Raw genomic sequence first — 24,640 nt, 5'->3', positions numbered from 1 at the left:
TTTTCTCCTTGGCTTTTGAAACCATGTGAGATGTTTGAAGATACTGTCTTTATTCTATATTTTTTTTTATTTGGTAGTGGTTTGTTGTTCTTATTTATCTATTCTATTTATTTGTTTATTTTATTTATATTGTTGTTTTTAATTGTATGGCTTTTAATCTATTCTTGTATTTTATTCTTTTATTTGGGTTTTATTTATTCTTCTGTATAGCACTTTTTTTTTTTTGTACAGTTTCTATGTCTTTAAATCTATTCTGTATTTTATTCTTCTATTTTGGTTTTAATTTTTCTTCTGTACAGCACTTTGGTCCACTGCAGTTGTTTTAAAATGCTTTACAAATAAAGTTGGATTGGATAATAATAAATAGAGCAAAGAAGTAGGATAAAAACTCAAATAAGGCAAAAACTGCCATTGCAATTTTTTAACCCTGCGATATATGTTGCAATATGAAAAAATTCTCAGGGGGATATAATAGGTGTGTGGTGTTGACGTAAATGGTCAAACAAATTAGTCGTTACGTCTCGTTGTGGTGACAGGTGGAAGGCACTATCGACACAGAACACATATTTCAGTTTCATCCTTCTTGTAGCTGAAATAATTCCAGATAACTAACGTTGCTTTTCTTTTTGGCACCAAGTCTTTGTTTTCAGTGATTTTCTCTTGTTCGTCGCTCATTTTTCAATGTTGTTACCAGTGACTCACTCCATGTGCAGGGGCGTGGCCTGCTTTGGTAAACAGATTAAGAATGATTGTGATTGGTGGATGGCTGTGTGCAGTGTGTGTGTGAGGTACCCAGGATGAAATTAGATGAAAACATGTTGAGTTCATTTGCTTCCTACATCGCAGGACCTACGATGTGACTATTGCGCACACGTACATCGCAATCACAATGCTCAAACGATATATTGTGCAGCTCTACTCATATGAAAGTGGCCTGGGTCGGATTTGTGCTGTTCAAACTGTCTTTAACAGATCAGATACAGGTCACATATGGGCAAAAAAAATCAGATTTGGGCCACATTTGTCTGCAGTCTGAATGTAGCCGAAGTGTCAAACTGATGGCGTTCCTACTAGTGTTTCCACTCTGCAATGATCATTCTACTATTTTTTTTTATTTTATTTTTTTTCACATAGCCAATTGCTCTGCTGTTATCTGTCTTTGTGAAATCATTTCTATCAACATAGACAAGTTCTGCAGGATATGAGGAAAGTCTGTGGTGACATTGTTCAATATTGCAATAACGAAATGGCTTGCGGTAAATCAACAAATGAAGCGTGTATATTATCTATACAAGTCATTTATTTGATTGCTCTATGCACTTAATGAATCCAGGGCTCCGTTTCATGTGCAGAATGTGTGCGCGGCATGTGTAAATAAAATGTGTCTTATTCATCGTGTGCGTTTCAGGCAGTGTGTTTATATATCACTGATAGGTTTGCATTGCCATACATATGTCCACACTTCATTAACATTGAGCCGACGCCAGACAAAGGTCTGGCACCTTCCACTATCATTCTGGAAGAGGGCTAATATTTATCTGTGGAGTTTGGCGAGTTCTCTCACACAGGATGCTGTGACACTGCCTTTGCCAAATAGTGTCATGATAGAAGTTGTTTTAGCGACGCATATGTGCATGAAAAAGCACCTCATGGTATTAATCTGTACAAAAGAAAACAGCGGTTAAAAGGTGATCCCTTTGTGGTGTTTTGGTGGATCATCTGATGGATTACACATCCCACATGGGTCAGAGCCTTAACGCAGTGACCTGGGTTCATTCCTGCAGATTATTCCCCATCTTTACTGTCTTTCTTTACTTCTATCTAAAGCAACAATGATCTTTAACCCATAAAGACCCAAACAACCACCATCGACCAAAAGCTACTGATCTAAACTGTTCATCTATTAATCCTATCAATACATGTAAATAATAATTAATTATTAAATAAATTATAAATAATTGGTGTAAAATACAGTTTGTCTGGGTTCATTCCTGCATATTATTCTCCATCTTTACTGTCTTTCTTTACTGCCATTTCTACTATTTTTACTAAAGCCAACAATGATCTTTAACCCATAAAGACCCAAACATCCATCACAAGGTTCTAATAGTTTTGGATTTTTCATTATAGTTTAGTTTTATTTAGTTTTGACTTTTTTTTTCTCTAATTCAGTTAGTTTTAATTCGTTTTTAGAGCAGGTTTACTATTTTTTATTAGTTTTAATTTTTTATGTAAATGCTTAGTTTTAGTTTAGTTTTAGTATTAGTTTGAGTTTTTTCATATCTTTTCTCTTCTTCGCCATCGTATTCCCATAAATCCCAGACAGGACTCTACTGCTTTTTCCCAACTTTAGTCTCCATGTTTCCAGGTAGAGTGGGGACCAGAAGACGACTCTAAATGACAAGTGACAAGACATGACGGACTGTGAAGTATCGTATGGTGCTGCTAGCTAAAATTGCTAGAGCGAAATAAATCACTTTTGTATCAATCCGACGTTAACAAAGACGAAAACGAAGGGAATTTTATCCATAATTTTTATCCGTTCTAGTTAGTTTTGTATGCACACAATACAGTTTCAGTAAGTTATGTTTTTTTCTTTCAGTTATAGTTTTGATTTATTTCAGTTAATGAAAATGTTTTTTCAGTTCTAGTTTTCATCATTTCGTTGGTTTTCTTTAACAATAATAACCTTGATCCACCATTGACCAAAAGCTACTGATCTAAACTATTCATCTACTAATCCTATCAATACATGTAAATAATTGGTGTAAAATGCAGTTTGTCATCTTTTCATGGTCATCAGATATGACCCATTTGGATGTTCAGAGGCTCTATAGTTACCATGGAAACGCCGTCATCTTCTACAACATCGATTCGCCAGTAAAACCCATGGAGTTGGATCAATGACAGTGGATGGAGACGCTTGGTTTATAGAATAGAATAGATCTTTATTGTCATTGTCACAGGAACAATGAAAGTCAGTTTAGCAGCTCAGTTCAATTTAGCAGCAAAACACTTAGTGCAAAGGGACTATCTAAGAAAAATAAACTAAAATACAAATATCACAGTGTTAAGAAAAGTGAACTGTGCAAGGGCTTCAGAATAAAATATTAATATACATATGCTACTAAAGTAATGCTAGAACTCTGAAATTAACAAAATATACAGAAAAAAATATACAAAAGCTAACGCTATACTACAGATGAGAGATATGTACAACGAATAGGATATTTACAGGTCTGTTCAGTTAATGATATATTTTACTGAAAAAGTCACTTTTTCTTCAGTTTTCTCTGTTTTGATATAATGAACTTTGAATTTACTCTGATCTTTTATGAACATCTGCATGATCAGTGAATTAAATATAGGAAAATATGTAATTTACACTGAAAAATGCAAAATATAAAAGTAAATATACAGTATATTTTACAGAAAAAGTCACTTTTTCTTCAGTTTTCTCTGTTTTGACATAATAAACTTTGAATTTACTCTGATATTTTATGAACATCTGCATGATCAGTAAATTAAATATAGGAAAATACATAATTTACACTGAAAAATGCAAAATATAAAAGTAAATATACAGTATATTTTACAGAAAAAGTCACTTTTTCTTCAGTTTTCTCTGTTTTGACATAATAAACTTTGAATTTACTCTGATCTTTTATGAACATCTGCATGATCAGTAAATTAAATATAGGAAAATACATAATTTACACTGAAAAATGCAAAATATAAAAGTAAATATACAGTATATTTTACAGAAAAAGTCACTTTTTCTTCAGTTTTCTCTGTTTTGACATAATAAACTTTGAATTTACTCTGATCTTTTATGAACATCTGCATGATCAGTAAATTAAATATAGGAAAATACATAATTTACACTGAAAAATGCAAAATATAAAAGTAAATATACAGTATATTTTACAGAAAAAGTCACTTTTTCTTCAGTTTTTTTCAGTTTTTTACAATAACCTTTGACTTTACTCTGAGCTTCTACATGATCTGTCAATTAAACATAGGAAAATAGATGATTTTCACTGGAAAAAATGCAAAATTCAGAGGATGATATATAATAAGTGGTGATAAATCACATAGGAAAGGTTAAATGAAGAGAAAAAATCATTTGGGAACTACCACAGAAGTCACACTGGGTCTTTATGGGTTAAAAAATGATGTGCCTTATGTGTAAAAAAGCTCTGAGGTTGTTGTTCTTTCACTAAAGCTCATTGGAACATTAGTGGACATTATGATGACTGTCCTCTGTCTCTATATTTAGTTTAATTCTATTTTTCTGAACCACTTCTGGTCTTTTACAGGCGTAATGAGATGAGAATCTGGCTGTTCATTACTGCCAGCTTTCAAAGTTTAACGCAGAAGCTTGATTTATTCTCCTCTTTGAAGTTTTTAAAGACAGTTCCTTCTTCCCTGAGAGGATCACTGTTCGGTTAAAAGTCCAGCTCACAGCAGACAGGTTGTCAGACAAAGGAAAGGAAAGGCAAGGTGAGAAGAAAACAGAGACGGTGCACAGAGGTAAACAGGTTTCCAGTGTCCTCTCAGACATAATAGGAGATGTCAGGGCCAAACAGCGCCTCCTCCATCTCTGCCACCTTCCAACTCCTCACTACCCCATCCATCTGTCTGCTCCGTTCAAACGCTCCACTTATCAAACTGCAGACGGCCCGTTGAGCAACGCCACACATATCTCAGTTCATTTTCTTCAAGAAATCTGGCCACCGCTGGGCTTTTTTCTTTAAACTGCAGTTTCCTTTCCTCATAAAGTCATTTTCACAGCCATTTAATGATTTTTTAGGCCTTGTTAATGAGTCAGGAGTTTAAAAAAAAATCACAATGGTTTCCTTCTGTGTGTAATAAATTGGTAAAAATATAGTTTTACTCACACCTCATCGGGCAGAATTATAAATCAAACTCTCACGGGCTTTTCCACAGCTCATATGATGCTCAGTTTTATTGGCTGTTGGGAAACCTCTTTATTTAACCCATAAAGACCCAAACATCCACCATCGCACAAAACCATCTACTGATTTAAACTGTTTAATACCTGTTGAACCACTAATCCTATCAATGCATGTAAATAATTGGTGTAAAATACAGTTTATTATGTTGATAAACTGCCTTATTATTTTATTCAAGGCATCCAAGTCTAACCGTTTAACCCCCTCTAGTCAAAATCTGAAGATAAAACTGTCCACATTAGAGTTTCAGTTTTTGGTCTAGGATTAAATTTAGACTAAAATTCACTTACAGTTTAAAGACTGATATAAATACAACCTTTTTTTTTTTTTTTTTTTTTTATTTTAAGCCACTTTAACCCATAAAGACCCAAACATCCACCATCGCACAAAATTATCTGGTGATTTAAACTGTTTAATACCTGATGATCCACTAATCCTATCAATGCATGTAAATAATTGGTGTAAAATACAGTTTATTATGTTGATAAACTGCCTTATTATTTTATTCAAGGCATCCAAGTCTAACCGTTTAACCTCCTCCAGTCAAAGTGTGAAGATAAAACTGTCCACATTAGAATTTCAGTTTTTGGTCCAGGATTAAATTTAGACTAAAATTCACTTACAGTTTAAAGACTGATATAAATACAACCTTTTTTTTTTTATTTTTTTTTTTATTTTAAGCCACTTTAACCCATAAAGACCCAAACATCCACCATCGCACAAAATTATCTGGTGATTTAAACTGTTTAATACCTGATGATCCACTAATCCTATCAATGAATGTAAATAATTGGTGTAAAATACAGTTTATTATGTTGATAAACTGCCTTATTATTTTATTCAAGGCATCCAAGTCTAACCGTTTAACCTCCTCCAGTCAAAGTGTGAAGATAAAACTGTCCACATTAGAATTTCAGTTTTTGGTCCAGGATTAAATTTAGACTAAAATTCACTTACAGTTTAAAGACTGATATAAATACAACCTTTTTTTTTTTTTTTATATTTTAAGCCACTTTAACCCATAAAGACCCAAACATCCATCGCAAGGTTCTAATAGTTTTGGATTTTTCATTATAGTTTAGTTTTATTTAGTTTTGACTTTTTTTCTCTAATTCAGTTAGTTTTAATTTGTTTTTAGAGCAGGTTTGCTAGTTTTTATTAGTTTTCATTTTTTTCTAAATGCTTAGTTTTAGTTTAGTGCTAGTATTAGTTTGAGGTTTTTTTTATATCTTTTATCTTCTTTGCCGTCGTATTCAGTTAATCCCAGACAGGACTCTACTTTCTCCCAACTTTAGTCTCCATGTTTCCAGGTAGAGTGGGGACCAGAAGACGACTCTAAATGACAAGTGATGAGAAGTGATGGACCATGAAGTGTTGTATGGTGCTGCTAGCTAAAATTGCTAGAGCGAAATAAATCGCTTTCGTATCAATCCGATGTTGACAGACAAAAACGAAGGGAATTTTATCCATAAGTTTTTACGTTTTAGTTAGTTTTGTAAGCACACAATACAGTTTCAGTTAGTTATCGTTTTTTTTCTTTTAATTACAGTTTTTATTTATTTCAGTTAACGAAAATGTTTTTCAGTTCTAGTTTTCGTCATTTCGTTAGTTTTCATTAAGGATAATAACCTTGATCCACCATCGACCAAAAGCCACTGATCTAAACTATTCATCTACTAATGCGATCAATACATGTAAATAATTGGTGTAAAATACAGTTTGTCATCTTTTCATGGTCATCAGATATGACCCATTTGGATGTTCAGAGGCTCCGTAGTTACCGTGGAAACACCGTCAATTTCTACAACATTGATTCACCAGTAAAACCCATGCAGTTGGATCAAAGACAGTGGATGGACACACTGGGTTTATGTTCAGTTAATGATAGATTTGACTGAAAAAGTCACTTTTTCTTCAGTTTTCTCTGTTTCTGATATAATAACTCTCAACTTGAATCTGAATTTTTATGAACATCTACATGATTAGTAAATTAAATATAGGAAAATACATGATTTGCACTGAAAAATGCAAAATATTAAAGATCATATTATAATAAATATTATATATTTTACAGAAGAAGTCACTTTTTCTTCTGTTTTTTTACAATAACCTTTGACTTTACTCCGAGTTTCGACACGATAAGTCAAATAAACATAGGAAAATAGATAAAAAATTCATCCTGGAGTTGCCATAAAAGAAGCACTGGGTCTTTATGGGTTAAAGTTTGTTGCAGCATATTTTCAATGAACTGAATTCACTTTTTCTTCTTTTTCCCATGTCTTCCAGACTGGTAGATCCTATTGTTCTTCCTCCTGGTATGATTTTCACTGGAAAAAATGCAAAATACAGACAATAAGATAATAAGAAATGGTGATGAATCATTTAAGAACGGTTGAATAGTGAGAAAAATTCATCTGAGAACTGCCTTTAAAGTAACACTGGGTCTTTATGGGTTAAGAAGAAACAACACATGTAAATACCAAAAGCATTTAACACTCATTATGTAGGAGTAACAAAAAGAGTCCTATGCGAAGGAGAGAAATAGGCTTGAAAGTGGAGACTGGTTGTCAGTTTCCAGCGGTTCTGTCGTAATGAGCCCAGCAGCTGCTGATGCATGTTGGGATTCCTCACAGAAATGAAGTCAAGGTTTCTCTCATCCACCAAAGATGTCGCTCATCTCTTTGGTATGACTATTTTTTTTTTAAGGGTTGCATCAGATTTCTCTGTCTCCGTCTGTGCGTCTGTGAGTTTGTCGCCTCTTTCTCTTTTCAGGTTAGTTAGACTGAGGATATGAGCTCATGGGCCGCGGGTCAGACAGTATGACGTTGGTGATACCCTTGGCTTTCTGTTTTATATATCACTGATGTAACAGATAATAATAACAACACTGGTTCCATTTCTTCATTTGCGCTCATTGTTGAGTAGGTGGGTTACTTTCTGATTCGTCGCTGCTAAACTCTTTCTTCTCTCTGTGCTTTTTCTCGTAGATGGTCACCACCTCTGGGAGACGGAGGCCAAGGTCGAGAGAGAAGCTTCAAAGCCTGTAAGTGATCCATGTGACACTATAAATCAGGATGAAAACACTGAGGATAGAGCAGATGTTCTCAATCCCTTTAACTGATTTAAGTGGCAGAATATCTCCAATCTTCACATGACAAAACAAACTAATGTTTTAATTTAGTGAACTGAGAGCTCCCCTCAGACTCTCAGACCAAATAACACAAACAACAGATTTAGTCACTTACTGGAGCTTTATTTGCACAGTTGTTTGGTTTGTTTATTGAACACAAGAGCAAGACTGTATAGGAGTCATTTTAGTTCAGGGGCCACATGTAGCCCAGTATGAGCTCAAAGAGGGGTGGGCCAGGAAAATAATAACATAATGACCTATAAATCATGTCAAACTTTTATTTATTTTTTATATTTTGTTATATTTTATTAAAATGTTTGTATCATGAACCTGTTTTTTTTTTCTCATAAATGAGTGCAATTTTAACAATACTATGTCTCAGTTTATCATTCACACATGTACATTACATTACAGGTATTGTGATTGCTTTGCTTTGTGTGTTTGTTTGCATGTTTGTTTATTAGTAACTTTACAGGAAAACTATTTCAACCATCTTTACCAAATTGTACCCACAGATAGGCCTAGGCCCTGGGATGAACCCATTAAATTTTGGGCCAAGTAGGCCAAAGATCAAGGTCACAGCAAGGTCACAAAATCCACAATTTTCCTATCTCTCATCACTGAGCAATTTTCGAAAATTCATAAAAAATTCAAAACGACTCCGATTGGCCTCCAATTTGATACACCCGTAGCTTATAACAATATCTTTTATCTGGCACAAAATTGTCCACATCCACTGTGGAATGTGGACTCTGTGGACATTTCAATTTAACATTGAAAATGCCATTTACAACACATTTTTCATTATAACTCAACAAATATTCATTGGAATTTAATATAATTTGACATACACATGACTGGTACCAAGCTTCAACTTTTTCTTCTTGTATGGAACAACCTTGAAACTGTTTAATTTAAAAGAAATAGTCGATCCACACATGCACACCGTACGGGGTGCTTGGTGGAGGTTTGTGTTCTCTGAACACTTGTTAAAATTGTACTTACTTGTTAAGACATTTCAGGTTATTGACATTTTTTTTGTGAAAGAATAGTTTGTAACTGTAAACTTTCTTACACTAAAACAAATAGAAAAACTTAGAGTTGTCCTTATCCATAAGTTATTCTGATAATATTTTACTGGTCTGACCCAGTTTAGACTGAATTAGTCTGTATGTGACTTTTGAAGTAAAATGAGTTTCATAACTTTGACTGCATGTTAATATCTTCAGTGTTATTTTTGCATTTCACAAATTAATTTCAGAGAGAAGAGAAGAGGTCAAAATATTTTATTCCAACTTCATGGGCATCAGTATAGTCACTCCCCAACACTGAACCCAGTTAATTAACATAAGGGCAACTAAGGTACAAATACTCCAGCTGCTCCCAAACCGAGAGGAAAAGTACATTTTTCACTCAAACCACAAAAATAATATGTACTTGGATTATATACACCGTGGTCTACATAAGTCCAGGTACAGGCACTCACTCTGTAATGGGAATACGACTGTAGGGTTTCTCGGCCGAGGGCAGAACGTCCTCGGGGGGAAAGTGCAGTGTTGTGTTTGAAACGTGTGGAAAAGGTTTCCAGAAGTTCAGCCTTCATCGAGTGGGAGTTTGTGCTTGGCAGTCGATCCTGTCTTATTCCTGAGATGGCCAAAAAGAGAGAGAGAGAGAGAACGAGGGAGTCTGGGAGATAGGCGAGAGGATTAGTGGATGTCTGTATGTGAAGGCCTACACCTGCTCTCAGTGTCTTCCACTGAAAAACACACACACCCTCCCAGTGGCTGCTGGGACACATCTGTCTGCTCCATTCAATAGACAAAGGGCGTCCTTCCCTCCCACTCGGCCCAGTCTGCTGGACTGGTCCCATTTTAAACACTGACGTTGCCTTGGCCAGGTTTAACCTCTGCTGTTGCAACACATAGCAGACCAAACCACACTTTGAGAATACCTCACCGCCTCCGTCACCTGCATAGACTGACCTTCCCAGAAGGGAGGAGACACCAGCAAAAAGAAACACAGCTGCGTGGTTTGGTTTTAATTTTAACATTACTTTCAATTAGATACACCAGATTACTTATAAAAACTCAGATGAATGATCTTCGGTGCTCACTGGAGGAATCCATAAGGCTCCTCTGTGCTCCATTTGTTACTGTTTTCTTTCCTCCTCCAGATGAGAAATGACTGTAGCCAAGCTGAGACCCCACAATGCTAGTTTTAGGAATTTTTATGCCTTTAAAGCCCAGACAGTACTATGATTAGATATGATTTTACAACCTATGCGCATATTGATGGCCAAAATACAAAACCTCCTATCTGCAAATTTTTAGATTTTGAGTTTTCACATTAAATGGTGAGAACAAGGATGATATTGTTAACACATAATATAGAAAGAGAGTCTGAGAACAGTAGAATATGCTTGGATATCTTTAACAAGACCATACTATAATAAAACTAAATGTTTTTTCTGTTTCCTGAAAAAAGTGATTTTTTCAGATTGGAGGTTTTATATTCTGGCCATTGATACGAAACTCTCAAAATAAAGTGACTGATTTTCCTCATGCATGCTCTGAAACAACTTTTTGTGAAAACCTGAAAATTGTCAGTTTAGATCTGGAAATATTCCTGTTTAACTATGACAGAGTTCCTCTTTAAGGCTCTGTAGGACAGCTGAATCATGCCAAAAAGCCCCCCCCTCCAAAAAAAAGTGCCTCATCTGGCTTCACTTGGCTTTACGACGGCAGTGATTTAAACTAAAGCGTGTCGGGTCTCACCTGTACATGTCAGGACCAGCCGTCCAGCGAAGTACAGTTCTGTTGATGGATGACTTCCTCTCTTGCTACTGAGCAGCACCTCCAACACTCTCAGACAAATATATTTGCACACACAAATGATATGGCCACAGGCTGAACCCATGAGCACAGTCGCTCTTGGCCTTCCTCAGACAGCAGGAACCTCTGCTGGGGAAATAAACTATCTGGACACTCCTGAGTTCAATTTATTCACATCACATGAGTTATTCGTTGTGCAAATAACCATAGTTCTCTATAACATCACTTCATGGCCTCAGTGTGGTTCTCAGAATTACAACCAGGTTTCTCTGCCCCTAAAACACACAACTTACTGTTTCAGTGTGTGAGGGTGGAGACTTTCTAAATGCAGCAAGTAAAGGAAATAAAGACATTTAGTCAAGTCCTGCAAACGTTTGTACTTCTATGTCATGCAGTTTTATATGTATCTTTAAATTATGATGGGAAATATTGTATGGAATGGATTTTTTTTAATGATGTTGTGTGTGTATTACTGACAAACAGTAAAACCCACTTAATAAAAATCAACATCCTTGTAGGCCTATACCAGTGGTTCTCAATCTTTGTCTCTCGGGGCCCCCCCTTTGGAGGACGAAAAATCTCCAGGCCCCCCTAAACCCCAACAACATTGTATCTGTGGTGCAATTATAACTTTTATTGAAAGAAGCATCTGTATTGTAACAATACTTTTAGCTTTTCCTTGAAATATTTGTTGTGCAAATTAAAAATAACTTAGATTTTTGCTTGAATAATACAAATAAACTCAACAAGACTGCCCCGAGACAATATTTTTCCAAATAAAAATAGAAAATGCGCAATTATCTTGCAACTATGAGAATAAAGTTACTTTTTTTAGAACAGCAAACCCATTTTGGTAACAAAGATGAACATTTTAACAATATCAGTGGCTGCAATGAGCCTGTTTATTTTGCACATCTCAGAACATTTAAGTGCAAACTCTACAAACTGTGCAAAAATAGAAACATTGTCCATTGTCCAAACCTAACCTCTTAGTCTAGTTTAGTGACAGATCACCATAACAATAGATTTGTTTGTTGTATGTCCCTAAAATGAGTCCAGGATGCTCTAACAGTAAAACATTAGTTCCAACTTCTACATGTTCTAATCTGAAAAAAAAAAAAAAAAACACCTAGGAGTGATCCCATGCCCCCCCGGCAAGCCCTTGCGCCTCCCCCACGGGGCCCACCCCACAGTTTGAGAAACACTGGCCGATACTAACTTTTGGATATTTTCACTATTTTGACTTTATATCAGACAACCCTTTCTGATGGTGAACTGTATTATATGGCCCTTTTCAAAGCCACCAGACTCCTTTTACATAAAAGGTCCAGATCAAGTGAAAGTAAACATCAGTGTCAAAAATTAAAGTTTCACCTATCATTTCTCAAATAGGCTCTTTTTTTTTTTTAGCTTAAGAACTCTATTTTATGGAACTGTTTGCAAAATTTCAGTGTCACTTGTAGAAAAAAGATATAAAGATATCATTAATATAAAATCAAACCCAAAAAGGACTAAAATATGTAAATGCACTATTAACTTTAATAATATTTTTTTTTCTTGCTTGTATAAGAGTGAATCTGTAGAAATTAATTATTCAACAGTACAAGAATATAGAAAGGTTATGTACAATCCAATTATTTGTAAAATGTGCTTTGTTATTAGTTGTATATTTCACTTCAGTTGTAATATGTATGTTAAATAAAAGTTTATTAGCATATTTGGTTTGTTTTATTTCCAGCAAAGTCTTTTATTCTGATACTGAACAAAAGTACAAACTGCTGTCCGTGTGTCACAACATATTTGTGTTCATAAAAACTTATTTAAACATTTTTATCCAATATTGATCACAATTGTAGTTTAACATCACAGCTAAAGCCCTATTTTTCTTTTAGCATCAGTTTCTTATGAGAACAGCATGTTTTGTACATTTGCGTAAATTGAAAAAAAAAAAAAAAAGATAATTTTGAGTCCCCGTGTCATGCAGCAAATTTTTATTTCTGTAAATTGTAACGTGTCATGTGAAAGTACTTACTGAGACCTATTCATACATGTATTAAACATGGAGATGAGTTGTTTAGTTTTCAACACAGAGCTTATTGAACATGAAATGTGTCACCGCTTGATTTGGCCCAAATAATAATATTACCTCATTAAAGCTGCAGTGACTGATAATGTTTTAGTGTCATTTGGCAAAAAAAATCCATAATTTGTTTAGAATTCCATATTGTTCTGAGAGGATATTAGACTTCTACATCTTGACTGTGTTTTCGATGTATTCCATTTCAAATCGATTTCGACCAATCAGCCATTTTCATACAAGTAGGGGTGTTGAATATATGACTGACAGCTGTAATTATTAATCAGATTCTATCAGATGTAACGTCAAATGACATCAGGTCCATCAATATATATATTTAGTCTTTGATATGGACTGAGAGGAGAGAGCTGCAGGAGGAAGGTCTGCTTTAAATATGGCAGTTCTGGTTTATAGTAGCATGTGGGATGTTCATCCATTCAGAAATAATTAAAGTCAACATAAGTGTGTTTAATACTGTGGGAAAAAGTAACATTTTTGATGCTAATAATCTTGTTTTTCCTTTATTTTTACTCTTTTTTTGTCAGGTTATATTAACAAGTAAACAGGTTGGAACAAGTCACTTGATAGTAATAAATATATGTTTTTAGGTATACAATAAGTTACTTTTCATAGGTAGATTGTACTATGTTTTTATATAAATGGTAATAACAGGAAACTAAGTCTTTCCTTATTATTTTCTATTACTAATCGAGTTGTAACTGTCTATGTACAACATTATAGAACACATAAAACATTGTCTAATGTCTTTAGGTTAGTTACAGTTGTGACCTTATAGAGCAGGGGTGTCAAACTCATTTTAGTTCAGTTCCACATTCAGCCCAATTTGATCTCCAGTTGGGCCAGACCAGTAAAATAATAACAGTGAAAAAAGTAAAATTATAATATGACCAAGTTTACATCTACAAAGTTTCCTTAAAAATCTGAATAACATGAACAACTTGAATTGTCTTTAGAAAAACAAGTGCAATTTTAACAATATTCTGCCTCGGTATATCAGTTTATCATTTACACATGTGCATTAAAATCACACAAAACATTTAGTATCAGGCAGAATATTGGTAAAATTGCATTTACTTTTCTTAAGACATTTCCGTTTGGTCATAATTGTTCAGGTTATTCACATTTTTTGTAAAAGTATAGTTTGGTAATGTAAACATTTTCATGTAATTTTACTTTTTTACACCAAAAAAACAAAGAGAGAATTTGGGCTTGTCATTATTTATAGGTTATTATGATAATATTTACTGGTCTGACCCATTTGAAATCTCATTGGATTGTATGTGGAACCTGAATTAAAATGATTTTGACACCATTGATTGTTAATATCTTCAGTGTAATTTTTGCATTTCACAAATTCATCCCACGGGCCGGATTGGACCCTTTGGCGGGCCGGATTTGGCCCCCGGGCCGCATGTTTGACTGCTGTGTTATAGAGTTTTTACATATTAGATGCAACATTAACATCATTTTCCACATTTCAGAATTCACTCATCATTGAAGTCCCTCCGTATCGGAACCAAAGACTGTCAACTCCAGTCCACGTCAACTTCTACGTCTGCAACGGCAAGAGGAAAAGAAGCCAGTATCAGCGCTTCACTTACGTCCCTGCAAGCGGTAAAAACCCTCAACTACTGTTATTTAATACGTATTCTGAACATCAGTGCACATCTGGGTTCAGCGTTTCTCTTAGAAGCTTTTGTGTCTTATCTTTGGATCGATTTCACTAACAATAAGTATTATTCTTTACTGCAGTGGTTCCCAACCTTTTTTGGATCGTGACCCCATTTTAACATCACAAATTCCTGGTGACCCCTGACATTCAAAATGGAGACCTTTTTTTTTAAGCTAAAAGTAATTTGTTTTTGATCATGTAATAGTTTGGTATACTATGTTGCAAATAAACATTAATTTTAGACAACATTTAGACTATATAATGTATATTTTTATTAGTAAGTTTTAATTTTTTTTGCTAAAATTAATTTGTTTTTGATCATGTAATAGTTTGGTATACTATGTTGCAAATAAATGTTAATTTTAGACAACATTTAGACTATATAATGTACATTTTTATTAATAAGTTTTAATTTTTTTAGCTAAAATTAATTTGTTTTTGATCATGTAATAGTTTGGTATACTATGTTGCAAATAAACGTTAATTTTAGACAACATTTAGACTATATACTGTAAATTTTTATTAATAAGTTTTCATTTTTAGCAATTACTAGAAATTTCAGGCGACCCCATGGTTGGAAAAACACTGCTTTACTGCATCACTCCGTGCGTTTACATGACAACTTTTATTCTTGGTTTAATCTGAATAAACGTTAGATCCTATTTCAGATGCCCATGTAAACACTTTATTCCAGTTGAAAAAGAATAGTTCGGAATAAATTTAAATCCGAGTAAAGTCACTGGTTTAATCCCCTTTTAATTCCAAACTAAATTATTCCTCGGACATGTAAACCCTTTATTCCGTTTGGACTTTATTCCTTCCATTCTGCTCATGCTCGTTGTCTTGTCCTGTCGCGATGACGCACACATTCTGCGCTGGTGGAAGAATATGCAATGCAGTCTAGTCAACCCAAACCATTCCACTGGGCTATTCTGATGGGATCTACCAGCCTGGAAAACCATGAAGGAAGAGTTCATCACCTGCTTTTTTATTCATTCATTTGTCATGCACTTATGAGTTCGATAAGTGGGCTGAACAGTTTGCACTGCAGTGCACCGATTGCCTTGTTCTCGCAGCCCTTCCGTTAGCTTAGCTTAGCCTAGCTTAGCATAATTGCTTCATTCCTCTGGTCAGACGTAGCCAAGCTTTTATAGGTGATCTGTAGTATTTTATGAGTAATTTTGTGAAATTCAGTTCCCCCTAATCATTCCTTTAGTCCGGTGGGGTCAATATGATCGCAAACTGAGGCTCAAATCATGGCGATGTGACTGACTGCACTAATAAAATCTTGGGAAATAAAAACTAATACAAAGCTAAAACGGCAAAGCTAATTTAGCGCATGCATCCCTTCCAACAAAAAGATTTTCTAACTTCGGTCAACACAACAGTCCCAAGATTGTATGAGTGCAGTAAGTCGAGGATCTAAAGAAATAATTAGGGAGAATCGGATTTCACAAAATTGCTTACAAAAGACAACAAATCACCTTTAAAAAATTGGCTACATGTGACCATAGAAATGCAGTGACTATGCTAAGCTAAGCTAACAGAAGGGCTGCCAGAACAAGGCAACGAGAGCACTGCAGCGCAAACCCTTTTACTCACTTATCTACCTCATTAATACCTCATGTAAACCTTTATTCGGGTTTAACATTTCCATGTAAACAGAAGTGAAAAAAATACTTTAGTTCTGAATAAATTTCTTCTGGAAAAATAAATCGGATTTAAAAAACATCATGTAACCGTACCCACTGACAATAATACAAGATCGCTGTGATTTATTTATTTGGAAATACAGTTTTTTTCACACAAATTAAGACACGATTCCAAATATACTCTATAAATAAGATATTTTAAGCCATAAAACAACAAATCCAGCTTCTATTTTTGTTTAGTTTCATGCTGTGCCAAGTTTTAGTGAAACTGAAACGTGACAGAAAAAAGAGTTTTATAGAGTATTAAGTTTAAAAAAAAGTAGTAAAATACACAACCGTAACCTTCGACCTCTTTCTTCTACTTTCTTCTCATCAGCCACTCTTAGTCTGCTCTTTTACTTTGATATCCCAGACTAATTAGAAACATTTCAGGCAGCGTTTTACATGCAAAGAGGACGACAAACAGTTTGTATTCCCCATTGTCTGGTGGTTTGCAAGGGAGGAACAAAGCAACATTATTATTCCTCCATTGTAAAAGCAAATCTCTATAAAATGTGTTCTTTTCCGTACCTGTAGCATGAGCGCTGCAGTGACGGGACACAGAGGGATGGGGAAAGGGGCATGGGAAAAGCATGTTATTTCACTAGTGAACTTTTTGCCAAGCTAAATATAAACACTGACCCACCAACTTAAATGTAAAAACCGCTGCTAATTGCGCTCCAGGCTTGGAGAGAGCATCCAGTGGGTGGTTCAAAGCTCTGATTCAACTCAACCCTGCCCAGCCCTGCTGAACGTGGGCGACGGAGTGCCCCGCTGTGAAAGTGGAGCATTGTCCTCCCCATCCAGAGTGAGGAAGGGGGGGGGGGGGGGGGGGTCACTGAGGGACAGCTAGTCTGGTCAGTGTCTCCTACAGGGTGAGTCTGTTCAGGCAGCGAGCCAGGAGGAAGAACAATAGGATCTACCAGTCTGGAAGACATGGGAAAAGGAGGGAAAAGTGAATTCAGTTAAATGAAAATATGCTGCTTCAAACTGTAACCCATAAAGACCCAGGGTTTCTGTTATGGCAACTCCAGGAGGAATTTTGGTTTCCATTTAACCTTGTCCCAATTTATTTATTTCCATTTATTATAATAATATCTTTTACATTGTGTATTTTTAAGTGTAAATCATGTATTTTCTTATATTTAATTCACTGATCATGTAGATGTTCATAAAAGCTCAGATTAACCCTTTCGTGCATGAATTATGAAAAGCTTAATCAAGAATTTTTTCCAGAGTGTTTTTATTCCTCTTTAAACATGGAAAAAAAGACAATGTGATTGAAAAAATTCTTATGAAAAATAAATAAAATAAATTTTAAAAAAGTTGTTTTAAAAAAATTAAATAAATAAGTTTAAAAAAAAGTAATAATAAAAAAAATTCTCATGAACCTATTTTTCATGAAGTTGCAAAAATGTCCACTCAGCTGGACATCATGCATTAAATTTTTGAAGCAAAGAAACATGTATTTACTGATAAATTTCGTGAAAACTATAACTATTACGCTCAGGGGAGATCTACAGGGGTTGGACAAAATAATGGAAACACCTAACATTGTGGCATCATAGAAGGTGTTTCCATTATTTTGTCCAACCCCTGTATACAATGTTACCATTTCATGTCAGAAAAGATATGTAATGTGTTAAAACTTTAATAAGGATATATGCAAAACAAACAAACAAAAAAAAAAAAAACCCCACAAAACAACAAAATCCATGAATATACAAGAGAACAGCTATAGAATAGTTGTCCACTGTAGTGACCAGTATACATGAAAGGGTTAAATTCAAAGGTTATTATATTAAAACAGAGAAAACTGAAGAAAAAGTGACTTATTAGATAGATAGATAGATAGATAGATAGATAGATAGATAGATAGATAGATAGATAGATAGATAGATAGAATTAAATGTAGAGACATAGAGGACAGTCATGATATCCCCTAATGTTCCAATGAACATTAGTGAAAGAACAACAACCTCAGAGCTGAAACTACACTTTTTTAACCCCTAAAGACCCAGTATGACTTCTGTGTCAGTTCCCAAATTCATTTTTCTCTCTATTTAGCCTTTCCTTAATGATCTATCACTATTTCTTATAATATTATCCACTGAATTTTGCATTTTTCCAGTGAAAATTATCTATTTTCCTATATTTAATTGACTGTTCATGTAGATGTTCATAAAAGCTTAGATTAAATTCAAAGGTTATTATATTAAAACAGAGAAAAAACAAAAAAAAAGTGACTTTTTCAGCAAATATATCATTAACTGAATATAAACCAAGTGTCTCCATCCACTGTCTGGAAAATATGAATGGTGATAAACAGTGAAAAGCAAATTCTTTTTTTGATCGTGTTTAATTTGCACCACCATTTGCACTTGTAATATTTGCCAATTAAAAAGATAATTGCACACGTCAAGAAAGTCACATTTTGTGCTAAAGATAGTAAAGGAGCGTCTAGTTTTGTGTGACAAAGGTCTCATCTCATGTGATTCAAGTCATATTTCACCTCGTTCTTCAAGATGGAGCTGAAAAAGTATTTAAAGAGGTGAAAATCACAGCAAATCTGGTCATGTTACTAACTGAGGAGCTTGTGGAGAAAGAAATGATGCTAGAGTCACATTCACAGCTTTGGGGTGTGTAGTCTGTGTTTTCAGTTTTACAACAAAGTGTAAGTTTCGTGACTTGTGAAATGATCTTTTCTTGAGATTATTTTATTGGATTTCTGCATCACAGCCATAATATCTGATATACTTATACTGATCTACTGTTAAACTCAGTTTGTTCTGACTATAAATACATTTATCTGTCAGTTCAACCCATTTTGGCTTAATTTTTCAACAGTATTTGCATTTTTCCATTTATTAAAACCTATTATGCTACCCTTTTACTGCAGCAGGTGTTACAACATTTTACACAAACACATCAGATTTATTTTTGGGATGTTACAGTACACAGGGTTGATTTTCACACTCCGGAAACCCAGGGCTACGCTCTGTTTTGTGGCAACGCAAGCATTCACACTTCTGCTCTGTTCTGTGCCCGTGCATCTGCCTATCCACCATAGACACACTTCCTCCAAACAGGCCTAAAATAGTCCTGCAGGTGCTATTTTAGTCGTGTGGTTGGTGTAACCACCTCTTTGCAGTTCCTCTTTTACAGTTGTTGACAGTGGAGGCTTCAGTAAAGCATGACACGTCCTAGTTTCACTGTTTTTTTGGTTTAATTAGGCCCTTATTTAGCTTGGCACACCCAGAGGGATTAAAATATCTGTTCCAAAGCAAGCTGAGAAAACACAAAGAAAAGACAACCAACAATGTGTATCAGCAAAAATGTTCAATAAATACATCAAAAAAATCAGGAAAACTCCAAAAAGACACAGAGTAAAAGAGTAAAGTCAGAGTCATTTACTGCTTCAGCTTTGATTTCCAGCACATGCTTCAAATTATAATGTGAAACAGCTTCAGCGCAGCCATGAAAGAAACAGACTGGTTTAGTGATGTAGTGATGAGGTTCGGGGTCAGAGGCGCGCTGTCGTTCGGTCGGAACTGGAGCGAAACGCTTATTATATAAGATTAACGTCGTGTCACGAGTCACCGCAGATTGACGGTCCGTATTTCAAAACCCAGCGTCCGACATGTGACTGCGACCGAATGGACGAGACCCCATCGACTGTGAACAGGGTCCGCCTCATTTGAACTCAGCATTGGTCCTCGCATGTACGATAACCACAATCCTCAAACATCCCGAAGCCACCATTTTGTCTTTTACTGCTACATCTGTGTTTAAAAGCAGCCCTCGTGTCCAGTTTTTCGCTGGGTCCCAGTGTGCGAGCAGTAATTTATTTTAAATTGCTGAACCCTGCTGAGTATAAGCTGCTGTTGCTGCAACATATTTCATATTGCACATTTAGTAGATATTAGCACCAGAGGCCCTTCCAAAGAAAATAGGCCTTTTATTATAGACCCAGCTGGATGTTTCTCGTGTTGATGAGTCATCCCTTTTTTTTTCCTCTTTTTTTCTAGTTTTGTGAATCTTTTCAGCAGGGAGGGAGCGCTCCGGCTCAGACACAGAGTCTCATTGATGAGAGTGTTTGTTTGGCAGTGGGTATCCTAGCCACAAACCCACTCACACTCGTAGGAATATGTGTTTACTCATGTAGCTTTTCCTTCTTCTGTTTTCAGTTCCAACAATAAAGACGGAGCCACATGACGACTACGACGCCCCTCTCGTCTGCTCCCAGCACAACTCCGGCCTGTCTCTGCACCCAAAGCCATACTTCCCCCCACAAGTCATGACCCCCATGATGACCTCTGACCTCAGGCCATGTGTAGTGGGCGGGGCCTTCCCTGCGAGCCAGCAGAGACTGGCAGCCAAGCCGGCCTCCCTTCCCTCCTCTTCCCCGAGCAGCAGCCCCAAACTGCACGACCTGTCCCCCCCACCCTTCTCCAAGTGCCTCCCGGCGGTTCAGCATCCGGGTCAGCAGTCTCCGATCCCCCACGTGTCCATCATTCAGGAGACCCCCGGACGTTTCCAGGCGCCTGGTCTCTACCCGCCCAGCAGCTCCTCCTCCTCCCCGGTGTCACAGCCCTCCACCCCCGGCACAGGCCCGGAGGCGCCCTTCTCTCCCACCCACTGCATGACCCCCACCCCGCCGGTCAGCAGCAGCACCAGCCCGGTGGCCCAGCAGCACCCCAAGGTTCCAGAAAGAGGGCGCTCCTCCCTGCAGGAAGACGGCAGCCCCCCAGCACTGGCCGTCAGCATCAAACAGGAACCGCAGGAGCTGGACCAGATGTATCTTGATGACGGTGAGTGAAGAAGTTTTTTTTCAGATCAAACCAAAAAAGTTTTCCAACCTCATGTGTGGAAGAAATTATAAAGCCATGTAGGCCCGTAATTAGCTAGACAATGAGGTTTTTATTGCCTTCCAACACAAAATGTCTGTAATGTAAGTGCAGGTGTTGATAGGATTCAGATCAGTATCATATGACTCACACGTCGTCGCTCCAGGAGTTGAAGTGTTTGGCTTTAAAACATCCCTTTGCATCTTTTTCATTGCAGCAAAAACCTTTCACCTGTTGTCATTTACAAGAAAAATACTTACATTTTTGTATTTAAAAACAGCACAGTTGGCTAAAGTACTGGACACAAACATAGTAATAAATAAAATAAGGTTTATATTTAAGGTTTATACAGTGAATAAACCTTAAATATGTTATTATGTCTGAGGAAAGGCAGGCAAAACAAACCCTGAGAGCCTGAGAGACCCATAAAAATATAAATAAAAAGAACACAAAAGTAGATCAAATCTGAAATATCTGATAAGTTTGAACAGACTCAGTAGTTTCTGTTTATTTTGGCCCTGTTTCACAAATGAATGAATTCATTTTCATTCTTGAATAAGGGAAAACATTTTGTGGAATATTGGAACATGTGGAGGTGAGTGCTGGCATGAAAATGGTGAAAAAAACACAAAAGAAAATGTCAAAACCAGCAAGCAGGTCTGACTTCTCCACCATGTCATTGCTACCAGCAGTTGCTGGGGATAAAATGTTAAAACTCATGCAGTGGATGTAAATTTCCTGCACCAACACCTATTCTGTCTGTCTTTTCTGGCTTATTCTAACACACCACATCCATTAAATATTAAAATCCCAATTTTTTTTAACCCAGTATGTGAAAAAAATATAAAAGAGTCCACTCCCTTCATTAACAGATAATGAGGTTTTTATTTCCTTCCAACACAAAATGTCTGTAATGTAAGTGCAGGTGTTGATAGGATTCAGATCAGTATCATATGACTCACATGTCGTCGCTCCAGGAGTTGAAGTGTTTGGCTTTAAAACATCCCTTTGCATCTTTTTCAATGGAGCAAAAAACTTTCACCTGTTGTCATTTACAAGAAAAATACTTACATTTTCGTATTTAAAAACAACACAGTTGGCTAAAGTACTGTACACAGACATAAAAACAAATAAAACAAGGTTCATATTTAAGGTCTATACATTGAATAAACCTTAAATATGTTATCATGTCTGAGGAAAGGCAGTTAAAACCAACAAAAAACAATCAGACCGACATATGTAGCCTGAGAGGCCCATAAAAACACAGATAAAAAGAGCACAAAAGTAGATCAAACCTGAAATATCAGATAAGTTTGAACAGACTCAGTAGTTTCTGTTTATTTTGGCACTATTTCACAAGTGAATGAACTCATTTTCATTCTTGAATAGGGGAAAACATTTTATGGAATATTGGAATATGTGGAGGTGAGCACTGGCATGAAAATGGTGAAAAAAAAAACACATTAAAGAAAATGTCGAAACTCCAAGCAGGTCCAACTTCTTCACCATGTCATTGCTACCAGCGGTTGTTGGGAATAAAATGTTAAAACTCATGTAGTGGATGTAAATTTCCTGCACCAACACCTATTCTGTCTGTCTATTCTGGCTTATTCTTACACACCATATCCATTAAATATTAAAATCCCAAATTCTTTTAACCCAGAAAAAATATAAAACAGTCCACTCCCTTCATTAACAGACAATGAGGTTTTTATTTCCTTCCAGCACAAAATGACCATGTGCTGATAGGATATTTAATCAAAATCATATATGACTCACAGGTTGTCCCACCGGTGGCTGACAGTTTTGGCTTTACAAATTCAACGTGCAGGTTGTGTTTTGGATCAAAAACTTTCTTCTTGGTGTCATTTACAGGAAAAATACTTAATATTTCCACTGAAGTGCGTCAGAAAATATAAAGTGAATGAAGATTAAATGTTACCATGTTTGAACAGAGGTAGGTAAAAAAAAAAAAAAAATCAACTTAAAAAGGTGGAAAACAAATCCTAATAAGGCAAAATATGAAATAAAGTTGCATTGTCTTGGCTCACCCTTATCACAGTGCTTTTCTTTACTGTAAAATAATGTTATTGTCAGTTATAATGACCAGACTTGTGTTAGTGTTGACTGACATGAGCCGCGATATTATATTTATGCAAATCGGCTGAATAGTGGCTCTATAAAGGAGTTTTAACCTGTAGAGACCTAGAAGTATTTCTGTGGTGACTTCTATCTGAAGTTGTCTCTACATCTAAGCTTTAAGATTCATTACTTTATCCTCTGCATTTTTAAGGAAGAGCAGATAGTTTGCTATATTTAATTCACTGACAATGTATAAGGGATGGGATAGGGTAGGGTAGGGTTGTATAGGATAGGAAAGGGTAGGGTAGGATATGATGGGATGGGAAAGGATGGGAAGGGATGGGAAAGGATAGGATAGGATGTGAAAGGATGGGATGGGATTGGATGGGATAGGATAGGATAGAATGGGAAAGGATGGGAAAGGATAGGATAGGATGGGATGGGATGGGAAAGGATGGGATGGGAAGGGATAGGATAGATTTTTAATGTTAATGTTACAGGAGCTCTGTTTATATTGCACAAAAATGTTGAAATAAATATACAACTCTGGTAAAAAATAAATAAATAAATACATAAATAAATAAATAAATAGTGCTTTTCTAGAAAAGAGAGCACAGACCTCCACCAAGGCAGATCAGTGACCCCACCCCACCCCCAATGACCACCAAAATTTAATCATTTGTTCCTTGTGCCAGTATCAACATTTCCTGAAATTTTCATCGAAATCCGTCCATAACTTTTTAAGTTATCTTGCACATAGACAGACAGACAGACAAACCAACGCCGACAAAAACATAACCTCCTTGGTGGAGGTCATAACTGTCATACTTACACACATGCTGATTTCAGAGTTAATTCCAGTGGTCTCTTAATTTTTTCCAGAGCTTTATACTGAAAATAATGAACGAAAATGAAAACAGATGATTATGAAAGTGTAAAGTCAGAGCTAAATGTGACTCTTTCAGCAAAATACATCAAATGAATGTCAAAACATTTGTCAGCCAACATGGGTTTTCTTGGTGAAGATGACGGTGTTTCAATGTTCACTACGGAGCCTCTGAACGTCGTATCTAATAACAATGAAAAGACGACAACCTGCATCTTATGTGACTTATTTGAATGTATTATTGGCTTTTATTTCTGGTGTATTATTTTAGGATTTAAGGATTTGTGGTCACAAAGTTCTGGAAACTTTTGGATCAGGTTGTTTTCAGGGTTAAAGATCAGGGCTTGTGGTCTCTATTGTATCAGTGACTGTTTTAGATTAGTTCATTTTACTGTAGAGGGATCGTATACTGTCAGTAAATGCTCTA

At 35.9% G+C, this 24,640-nt stretch overlaps 1 protein-coding gene across 1 annotated transcript in view; it reads left to right on the top strand.

Moving 5' to 3' along the window:
- Positions 1-24,640, top strand: part of LOC115428903 (nuclear factor of activated T-cells, cytoplasmic 1-like) — a 106,743-nt gene that overhangs the window by 58,963 nt on the left and 23,140 nt on the right. Inside the window, exons 7-9 of the mRNA XM_030148150.1 lie at positions 7,964-8,019; positions 14,517-14,649; positions 20,586-21,209. Coding sequence (XP_030004010.1) covers positions 7,964-8,019; positions 14,517-14,649; positions 20,586-21,209 — 813 coding nt within the window. The remainder of the gene's footprint in view (positions 1-7,963; positions 8,020-14,516; positions 14,650-20,585; positions 21,210-24,640) is intronic.

This window comes from Sphaeramia orbicularis, chromosome 11 (genome assembly GCF_902148855.1).
Source record: "Sphaeramia orbicularis chromosome 11, fSphaOr1.1, whole genome shotgun sequence".
NCBI lineage: Eukaryota > Metazoa > Chordata > Actinopteri > Kurtiformes > Apogonidae > Sphaeramia > Sphaeramia orbicularis.
Note: the sequence above shows the minus strand (reverse complement) of the source record. Positions and strands in the feature narration are given on the sequence as shown.